This window comes from Crassostrea angulata, chromosome 5 (genome assembly GCF_025612915.1).
Source record: "Crassostrea angulata isolate pt1a10 chromosome 5, ASM2561291v2, whole genome shotgun sequence".
In the NCBI taxonomy this organism is placed as follows: Eukaryota; Metazoa; Mollusca; class Bivalvia; order Ostreida; family Ostreidae; genus Magallana; species Magallana angulata.
The window spans coordinates 35,795,150-35,806,710 of NC_069115.1; the positions used below are offsets into that span (position 1 = coordinate 35,795,150).

Consider the following 11,561-nt stretch of genomic DNA (forward strand, 5'->3'; position numbering starts at 1 on the left):
AAACCACATGGATCAGCAATCAGAAAAGATACTTTTGTGCAGTTTGTCAGAGTAAAAATTATTTCTTTTAATTGATTGGTACAACATGCAAATAACAAAACATTGATCATGTGTTGATGTTATGTACATACAAACAGTCCTACACAGTTACACTACTTGTCATCTATATTTGTTACATGTATAGTGTCCCTGATTAAAATAATCAATGTGGAAGGTTATGTATTCATGTAAATTCTAATGTCTAATGGGTAAAAGCTGATAAATCGCAATCGCCATTTTTTTTGGGGGGGGGGGGGGAGGAGGGTCCAAGAAGTTTTTAACAAGTGAGATTTACATTATATGCTCCTAAAATATTCTTTAAAATAATATGTTTTATGCAAATAACGAATTGACATATAATCATCGGTGAAACAAAATGATATGTAGGTGCGTTGTTTAAGTAAATAAAACTTTATCATTATTTACAAGATGTGGCCGTAGGAACACATCTCGCTCCGTACATCAATTTGTAATTATGGCAAACACTACTGCGTTTACGTTTCTTATCATACTGCTTGCGTTAATTTATGGAATGATTTGTCCAATACTTACCATATCTCCTGCATACTTCGACATCTACACGCATAGTATCAATCCACAACATTTCGGCGCACCTGTTTACACCCACGCTTGCCATCTTCCTAGCAGCTAAAAATAGTCGACGCGTCACGGATCGATACAAGCTTCGGAAGCAATTAATGTTTTCATTGAAAATAAGTAAATAATGATCATTATTACACAGTGAGGGGTTTGATATTTGATTTAACTCTTTTTAACAAGAAATCAAATCCATAAAGTAATCAATTACCATTTATACATGTATATGTTATTTAGGTTAAATAGCATATCTAATGAATATTCATGAGTTCAAAGTTTATCAAAATAAACCCTGCCTCCAAATTCCAGCATTAACAGTGCTGCGCAGTTAGATTGTCTTCTACTTTTGAAAAATGAAATCATTCTTAAGGGCTTTGATACTAGAATCGAGGATTTTTATCTACTTGTACTTCGATTTTGATTCATGTAAATCACGTTCAACTTGTATTACAAGAAACTTTTAGGTTGAAAACTGCTTTAATTAAATCAAGAACATCACTCAATATCATATCAAACATATATACAGAATGATCCATCAATTCTAATACAATGTATTATGTTATATAATTAGGGTGTCTAATTTTTACTTCCAACCATATACAACCATTCTTACTGTTCTCTAATTTTTATGCTTCCAATCAACCTGCAAGGAGTCATAAATGATATTATTTTGGATAACATTGCTTGCATTTCTTTCTTACTTTTGCTGCTTTTTTAGATGATAGCTGGTACGTAACAATCTATTGTCCTTGTTGCTCGTGGTTGTTCATTTTCCTCATTACCAATAAACCAGTGTGATGCAGAATTGATATCTAAATTCCAAGCAGTTTCTGCAAAGTTTTACATCGGCTACAATTTTTACAGCAAAGGATAGATAACAGATTAAGGGGATCAAGTTTCATAATGCAGTTAAATGACTGCTTAGTCTTTTAATTAGTTATGAAATTTTGCACAGTCAACAACAAAATGATAAAAAAAAATATGGTTCATATTTCATTTCATACTGTAGCCAAAGGAAATTAAAATGAAAGCTAATTCAATAATACATTTCTAAATGAACAAAAGTGTGAAATGTTGTAATGGTATCAAAATTGATGTATCACCCTGTCTAAGCATGTTAAATACATTCAGAATTTGCTAAATCAAATCTACGTCTGAAATGTTGAAATCTGTAAACCAACTTTTATTCGCGCCGACTTTATTTCGCGAGTAACTTCCCATAAACTGGTTCGCAACGACTAATGTTTGCGACCAAGCTCTATCAAGACCCGTGTTGTTATAAAAGCTTTTGCGAACCTCGCGAAACGCGAAAAAAGTTGGTTTACAGTAATCAATATTTGCCAAATATAGTACAAGTTAAATAAAACACGTTCACAGTAATATTTAGGTTTTGTCAAATTTAGTTAAACATTTAACCATTTCAATCAAAACATCCTCAGCCAATACTTGATTCCGTTTATTTTCCTTTATCTACACCACACGGAATTTCTCAATCATTAGAGTGTGTTTTTGCGTGACTTGTTTCTTTTTCGTTCTCAAAGTGTATAATATATAATTTTTTGTGAATTCTCCCCAATGTCTGTTATTTGCAAAATGTCCCTTAATTGATCGATAATCACTGAGAAAACTGGCACGTTTCCAATAATTCCCTTAATTCAGCGATTTGGCATTCCGCTATGTGATTAAGTGGAATTAAAATTGTCTTTTGATCTGATCTTTCAAGCCTACAGAACAGTGTCTACTTTTGTTTTGATCTGCATTCTTCTTGATCACGGGCATAGCATATTAACACAAACATTTTTTAAATGGTAATCTTGATAGAGTTTTATTCTGTGCGACGGCTGTCTACTTCTTTCCTAAAGACAAAGAGCTCAAAGATTCACTGATATGCACCCTATTCTTATAAAGTTAAGTAGTGGTAACCCCTAATATTGCTGTATCAATTTGTCAGCTTTTATTGTCTTCGCATAACATTTAAAGTGCTCATTGAATTTAATGAATGATGTCAATCTTGAATGAAATCATTGTTGCACATGGATACATTGATAAACTAAAACTGTTGACACCATGCACTAATAGCATAGGTTCAATAACATGTTACAACACTTTGAGTGTTTTATTTAAGTATAAGTGATCATCTTTATTTCTCCACTCTTTTTTCCAGCCACAAACAGTGTGTTATTGGTATCGACACATAAACAAAATGGACAATCCGATTTGTCAACTTCAATATAACGGAGAAAATGTCCATCTTGATCTAAAATGTGGATTCTCTTATTGTTACTGTCCGCAGTCAAAATTTGACTGTGGCCGTCTGTGGCGATGCCGTCTGGTTTGAGTGACATTGTTAAAAAAGAGGGAGAGCCTGTGTATCTAAACCGAAGACGACCATTCTGATTGACAACTACTACAGAACGAGATCCCATGTCTGCCACGCAGATATCAAGATTTTTATTCTCACTGACATACTTTGTGTTGCTGCTTTTGGAATACAGAGGCACGCCTTTGTCATCAAATTGAGCTGTAATGCTTTCTTCGAAGCTGTCCGTATAGCGAATAACTTTTGATTGTTTCTTGTCATTGCTGGTCATGATCACTAATAGGCCATCAAGGGAAGTACTGCAAACACTGCAAGGTGTCCATCCATGCAATGTGATAACTTCTTTTATGGTTTTTTTCTTCATCCTGTTGATGGTTTTAGAGTCTGGATCAGAATAAACCAGATAGCCTTTCTTTGTCGTTGTTATATCCCCCACATTATACCCAGATTTGGTTTTAATTGACTTCAGAAGTTCTCCATTCAGATTGTGTAATTTCATGATTTTGCCCCAGGTTGTCCAGACTTCGCTATTATTACAACATTCTACACTGCTTAGGCATCCCTTTTTCCCAGTTGCTACAGTTTTGATAATTTCTAGTTTGTAGGCTGTAGGATTTGTCATGATAAAGCCATCTTTATCCTGTGTGACAGCTGAAAAAGTAAGATGACCAAAATTTTGGTGTAAAACGCTTTCATCTATCATATTCGGTACAAATTTGAGAAGTGGAATGATCTTCCGAGATGGCATTCTGTTGAACTTTGAATTCTTTGATTCGTATTCAGAGGCGCTAAATTCATTACTGGTTTCAAGCAATTGTTTCAGTTCAAGAATGTGCCGTTCTAATTTAGACATTTTCTTAGCAATTCTATTTTCCTGTTTTTCTAAGGTCGAAATGTGTTTTGATTTCCCTTCAATAATACATAATTTTCCCTTTTCAACAACAGCTTTCATTTTTTCCAACAAGATGTCTCCATATTTTGATACGGCAGCATCAAGCCTTTTGTAATGTTTTTTGACGGCGGTTTTTTCTTCTTGTAAATCCAGCGCTATTTTTTGGTATAAGGGATATATTTTTTCCTTCAATTCTTTCAAATCCTTTTTAACTTTTTCCCTTTTGCTTTTTCCCAGATCGTCTGATATTTTATGCCCTCTATGTTTGTCCGATGAAACGCATGTATGACAGAGAGGAATGTCGCAGTCTTCACAGTAAAATTGACATTTGTTTTTAACATGTTCCTTGCATTTCGGGTATTTAGTGGCAGCATACATATGTTTGTCTTGGTACGGCACAACTTTGTGGGGTTTGAATTTACTACAATGGTGTTTGTCAACACAGTTACTGCAGAGACTTACGCAACAAGGAACACAATAGCTTGTGACAGAAGACCTGCTGCAAAGATTACAAAGTATGGCGTATTGGGCACTGCGGATTGTGTGCAACACTTTTGGTTTTGTTGATGCACTGTCTACCAATTAATAAAAAAGATGTGTAAGACAAATAAAATTATTTATGTTTGCCGTTACAGTGGGTAAAATATAAAAAAACAATTATACATTTGAAGTACTTATTTTAGTCAACAGGAAATGAAGATATTTCATTCACTGCATGCACTGATCGGCATTTTAATAAATAAAAGGCTTGTCAGGTTGAATCTTAAGTTTATATTCCTAATTCAAGATCTATGACATTGTTTGTATATTAGATTAAATTCCATCCAAAGCAAAAATCAGACAGATTTATTTTTAAACTCATTTTTCAGTGATGGTTCTTGATTAATAGCGAGCGTAGCGAGGCGGCGCAAAGCGCCGCTCGGGTAGCGAGCTCCATAGACAACGTGTACAAACGGAGGAAATTCGAGTTGAAATCTGCACATTGTTCAAAGAAAATTTTATGAGGCCACGTGAAAAAGTTCTACATATCCCAATAATCCTTTGCGGTGCATAGCAACATGGTGGAACAGGAAGCGGTTCGAAGGAAAATTCTTACCTCTTAATCGTATACATCTATTTCATTTCAACAAAAATCCTTTAAAAACACTAAAGTAAACAACACATATGCTTACTTAAAAAAAACTGTACCTATCTGAACTTTTGCTCACATATGACGTCATTTCCTTTCCCGAATTTTTCCGACAATTTACGAGAGCTGTCGAGCGCAAATGAAAGTTAAGTATGACGTCACAGTGACAATTTTACAGGTGGATCAAGCATATGTACTGGGTGTAAAGTGTAGTAAGTACTCAGTATCAGTATTAATGGTAACTCTTTTGCTGATTAGTTTTGTTTTGATCATATTTATTTGCTAAGTAAATACACATGCAAGTTCCATACTTAATTTACTGTCATATTGATTCAATTGTAATATGCATGCGTGAGGTAGGAGACAAAAAAGTATTTAAAAATGTGTACAACGCATATATAGCATACAAAAATTAACAAAACTAGATACGATCTCGTTACGAGTAACGAGTAGGTCTTCCTTGCGATTTTTGTTTTAAATCATACCATGAATAATCGATACAATTTCAGAATTACACCCCCCCCTCCCCCCACACACACACACTTTCAGATAATGTTTACAAATCCCTAATTACGTAATAAATATGTGTGGCAATGAGTTTTCCAGATAGATATTGCTACAATCAACAACTTTGCTTCTATAATGCATTACGAAATCTTAATCGTTTTTATGTAATTTGTAAAAGACTTTAAGAGTCTCTTGCCCCCCCCCCCCCCCAAAAAAAAAGCCAGCCTCTTTTTCTTGATTGAGTTTGAAAGAACTTTTAATTTTCTATCACTTTTGTTATATATGTCTTAACAAAATGTCAACTGATAAAAAGATATAGATCGAAAGGTATGAATATTTTGAATGAAAATTCGTTCCCAATTTTCGTGCCTCGGTGAGCTCAAGAAAATGGCGCAACTGGCGTAAAACAAAATAATAGTGCACAACTTCAAACTATAGACTACCTATCCTGAAAATTTCATTGTCATATCTCATATGGTTTCCGAGTTTATAGCTGCACAAAATGGGAGGTTAAAAATTACAAAATGGCTGATAATTCGGTACCGGAAGTAACTATGAAAAAAATGACAAAAATGTATAAAGTTTAGATCATGTCCAAACATCTGTGAAAAAATGTTTTGAAATCAGTCGAATAGTTTTTTGAGAAATCGCGTGCACAAAATTTGGGGGGGAAAATACGAAGAAGAAACAGTACGAAAACAATAAGGTCTTCCGCTGGAAACGGAAGACCTTAATTATAAACGAATTGATGATACATAGGAAAATAACAACAAGGAACAAAATGGGAAATAACACACTCAGACAAGCAGTTTATTGTTTACTGATTTTAATGGTCATTATTAAAAAGAAAAGGAATGATAAAACATGATTGTCTTTTTATAAAAAAAATAATCAAACGGCTTTGATTTCAACATATTTTAATAAGTCAGTACGTTTTACATTTAATTTATGCTCAGTGGTAGTTTTTTAAGTGTATTAGGCTAAAATGGACAATTGGAATAAATGTTTGATAACTTCGGGTTCCTTGCGGTGATAAAAGTTTTCGAGACAAAGCCAAAGTTTTTAGGTTGGGGCAAGTCCACGGGTTAACGTTGCATTTAACAATGATGTTTGGTTCCTTCTGCGCTCGCCCCAACGGTCACACCGTAAAACATATTATTCATGTTTGTTGTGTGGTTTGTATTTTATTACCTTTGTTATCGCTATCTGATGGTGATTCGTCGTTTTCTTCTTCAGATTCGTCGTTTTCTTCTTCAGATTCACTTACATCCCAAAAATCATCTTCATCAGAATATAATTCCTCCTCCTCCACCTCCTCCTCCTCCACCTCCTCCTCCTCCACGTCCTCCTCCTCATCTTCCTCCTCCTCCTCCTCCTCAGAGTATTCTTCAGATGTCTCTGAATCGCAGTTTTGTGAATCCGCCATTTCTTTCGTTCTTTCTGAATGCTTATTTAAGCTTCCGGTGTTATGGTTTCCAGTTACTACATATCAAACGTCAGCACATAGTTACCTGGGTCGAATGAAAAGATTGCCACTGCTGTCACACATTCAGAGGTTTTTAAAAGAACTCAATGTGCCTTCTGCTTTGTTCTGTTTAGATAATCAATTTATCTTCTTTTTCTTTAGATTTCATTGTTATTTTGCTTGCTTTTCACCATAAAGATTGTGTCTGGTAATTCATGGGTTTTTTAAAAGGAAAATAGAATGATCAAAAGGTTTAGGATTTTGAAATTTAGTATAAAAGCTTTGAAAGGTTAGTTAACTCTAACGAAAAAAGTCAAAAGATTTGTAATTCTATTTATTGGCATATTAGAGACCATCTCATATCTTACTAGCAGAAGACACAGACCATTTTAGTGAGTTTATGAAAATTACGTCCTGTAATATACTAATATGGAAAATAAAAAACAAAATCATAATGATATGTTTGGCTTCATTAGATTTGGAAAGACATTCTTTCATTCTTCCCCTGTATATGACTGTAATTTAAAACGCTGTCAGTTTCTTCTCCCACTCCATTTTGTTAATTTGAAGATATTACAACATATAAAGTGTTATTCCGTCTTGGAAGGGAAAATGATTTGGAAATTGTATAAATAAGGTAGAGTAATCAAAAAAAATCTTATTTCCAAAAATGAAATGGCAATTATAATTAAACTTTTACACATATATATTTTCTTATTTATGGAAATTTCAATTGATAAAACCGTGACACCACAAACCCATCCCTTCCCTCCAGGGACTAGGAACAAAGGGGTCAAAGATTCAAATAAGCAAATTTATAACAAGCGTATAGCTTTTTATTTTGAAATCATTTACATATATATGTGACCTTAAGTTAGATGTGTCTGTTGTCTGTCGTTGTAATCATCGTCGGCGTAACCTTTTTACATTTTCTTCTAAAGAACCATTTGAACAACGCACCATGATAAGTTAAATGGCTTTGAAAGTTCAAATGTAGGTTCATGTACAATCCGAAGGTAATATAATAAGAAAAGAGTAAAACAGGATAAAGTGTTCTTAAGATCTTTTTGAGAATCAAAATGCCAGTTATATCAATCATTTACCATTAACTACCTACTCTATAATATACACATGTTCTATATGTAACCTTGTGCAAGCGCGGGGATTAAAACTTTACATATTTATATGAAACAATGTTAACATGTTAACCATATTTTTTGTTCATTGTTGTACAATGTTTATTTTGTGTCCGAATTTTTTCTTTATTGCTTTCTTAACCTGTTCTTCTAACTTGAAATAAAAAACCAACTGCATGACTTAATAATTAGAGGAGTGGGCAGGGGTGAAAAAATCTAAACTGAAAGCGATGAGATAAATTTGTACGTGGCCTTATTATTTTTTTTTGAGGGGGGGGGGGGCAGTTCACTGAAAAAAATCAATTTTTTATTTAATTTTATTCCAAACTAGTAGTTACATGTATTTAGTGCGTCGTTTCTCTAACGTTTGTTCTTTAGGTCAAATTTCATTATAACTTTGATCACTGTTCCAAATAAAAATTTCAGATAAAAGACTGTTTTGAAAAGAAAACAATTGGAGAGGGGGTCAACCCCCTACCCCATTCAACATCCCCGTTTTATGCATACATCATTTATTTATATAGACATAATTGTAGAACACAGTCTGTTCATTGTTTACAAATAAATGTCTAAGGTTTACTACTAATATGTCGTGGTATAAAAATGAATGAAATTTTTTTTAAAAAAAGCTAATGTATGTATATATATTTGCATACTTTAAACCAAAGTTGTCAGATTCAAAGTATCTTCCAGAAGGTTAAATCTCCCAACACTTTCTGCCATGATGTTAATTATACTACGTCCCAAGATATCCTCGATTCACGTGGAAAAGACTACAATCAACCTGCATTCCTGGGCACCCTGTTCTTTCAATCAAATCTTAAATTAAATTATTTCATTTTAATTATTATCTTTTTTGTATTTACCAGAGATATTCGATCGAAGGTATCTGCCCGCGATGCATGATGAACTCGTCCTAGTGCACTTTTCGCCATGACGTTAATTAATCAACCCGCGTTCTTGGTTACCCTGTTCTGAGAAGTTCTATCCCATTCTCTCACCAGAGGGTTTGCTTCACAAGCGAATGAGTTCTATCCATCAAAACTAAAATCGCAGTTCAAGAAACCAATTGCCTTAGTTTCTTTATTCAACATTTGTCAAATTTTAACTTCTCTGTGTACTCTAAGAACGTTCCCAATAAATGTATTCACACTTTAAGTAATCATTCAATATCATTTCATTGTAAGTATATATTTTGATGCAAACTCCAACTGACTTGGATCCACCAAGCGTGTCCACCACCTTACTCTGATATTTGCTATTTCGGACTGTTTTTTTGAAAATGAAAGAAGGTTTTACAATAATAACTTATCAGGTAAAATTCAATTATAGTTTACGGACATCATATCACACATGTTAAAATACAAAGGGTGTAAGCAGTTACTCTAGTGCGGGCATTTTATAGTTTATTGGCAAAATGTTTAATATATAAGTATAGATTTAAACATGATCAGATCATAGTATCAAGGAGTCAGGAAGAGGCCTTTACATGGGTTAAGATTTTTTAAAAGAGTTGACTTAGATGTGTTTTCCCTGCTTTGTGATCTCGTGTTTCAGATACTGAACATGTTTTGTTTAAAAAAAAAACTGCGCTGTGTTTAAGAACCTCAATACGTACTTGGATTTTTTGTACAGTATGGCCACAACTCAGTAAATTTAAAATGAACGATATTATTATTGATTTAATAAGCGACACTTATTCCTATAGAAATTTGTCTTAATTTGCATGTCTGATAGCAGAATTCATCTACAAGTAATTGAAACAAATGTCGGAATCGAGATCATTTATCCCATTCTGTTTACTGGAGCTGAGTAATAAGCGCTTCCGGTTTATCACTCCCTTTCGATCCTCGTTGATCACGTGGGTTGTTATAGTATATAAGCGGCTACAACGGAGGTTGTAAGGCTGTTGCAGTCTGAAGCTGAAGGTGTTCACTTCGTAATAGGTGAGGACAAACCCTTGGTATAAGGATAAGTCTTATGTGCCTGAATAAGGCTTTCGAGACTTGAGTTGTTATTGTATAAGATTGTGATAGCTGTCAGGGTTAATAGAGAGCGCGCGCGCTCCATAATAGAGTGGGATATTGTAAATATTATTGATTAAAATATTTGATTGAGAAAGTTATAGTTTATTTACATATTTCTTAAATTGCTCAGGCAGAGCAGCCGAATACCTGAACCCAGAAACGTTGCATAAATTTGGTGGCAGCGTCGGGATTCGGCAAGAGGTATAATCTATACTAATAATTTTAAATCAGTATTTACAATGGAGGAAATAGTAAATGAAGAAATCTCTTTTTTGGAGAGTAGTTGCGAGCGATTGCGCAAGGAGATAGAGAGATACTCAACACCGTTAGATAGACGAGCGCAAGCGCGCGACTCGGGTAAAGCGACTTTGGTTGGTGCGACCGGGAACCAGAGTCATGCAACTGATGATACAGTGGTACTGCAGGAAAATGAGCAAATTGGAAACCTTGTTGAAGGAGCATCAAATGAACATGTTACAGCGCGACCAGCGAGAGCGCAAAACAGAATTGGCAGAAGTGAAAAGGAACTTGCGGATGCGCTGTATAATTACAGCTTAAGGAATGATGAACATCCAGTTATGGTGAGCGCACAGCGGAGAGCGCGAGCGCCGTCGATTGTGAATGCTTCTGCTTTATAAGCGAATGCGCCAAATGATAGACAAAGAGATTTTCATAACAGCGCACAGACGCATAGCCTGGGAGATGGAACCAGAAATTTGATAAATGAAAATCGACTACGATGGGAATTTGACCACGGTAATAAAGGTTCAAGGTGTAACATTAAACCAGCGACATTTGATGGAAGTAATTCTCGGCTTGACTACAAGTCCCATTTTGATGCATGCGCTACTATAAACAATTGGTCGGAAAAAGAGAAAGGCCTGTATTTAGCTGTATCACTTAAAGGGACAGCTCAGGGCGTACTGGGAAATGTTTCGAAAGAAACAGGGCAGCATTATGACTTGTTGGTAAAAGCTCTAGAAGAACGGTTTGTGCCACCCAATCAAACCGAACTTTACCGGGCGCAGTTAAAGGACAGAAAACAAAGAGCGTCTGAGACCCTGTCCGAGCTAGGACAGGCCATCCGTAGATTGACGTGCCTTGCTTATCCTACGGCGACAGCGGAATTAAGGGAGACGCTTGGTAAGGACGCATTCATTGATGCACTAGTTAATTCGGATATGCGCTTGCGCATTAAACAGAATAGGCCTGAAAACTTAAATGATGCAATCCGACTTGCTGTAGAACTAGATGCATACTTTAGAACAGAAAGGCGAGGTAATTTGCGGATGATTGAGGGTAAGGAACGTGAGTGCGATCAACCCGCACAATCAACAGAGCTTATTGAATTAATGACGAGGATGCAAACCCAGTTAGATAACTTGGAAAAACAGGTCCAAGATCAGAATATTCGGAGGAGACGAACATTACAGTTGCCAGTCAGAAACA

At 35.1% G+C, this 11,561-nt stretch overlaps 1 protein-coding gene across 1 annotated transcript; it reads right to left on the reverse strand.

Annotated features, from left to right (window-relative positions):
- Window positions 1-356: 356 nt before the first annotated feature.
- On the reverse strand, window positions 357-6,910 carry LOC128183702 (uncharacterized). Its single transcript, XM_052852823.1, has 2 exons — window positions 6,676-6,910; window positions 357-4,423 (listed from the first exon to the last, which is right to left on the reverse strand). Exons 1-2 carry the CDS (start codon window positions 6,908-6,910, stop codon window positions 2,757-2,759), a joined length of 1,902 nt encoding a protein of 633 aa, XP_052708783.1. The 3' UTR covers window positions 357-2,756.
- Between the last annotated feature and the right edge of the window lie 4,651 nt (window positions 6,911-11,561).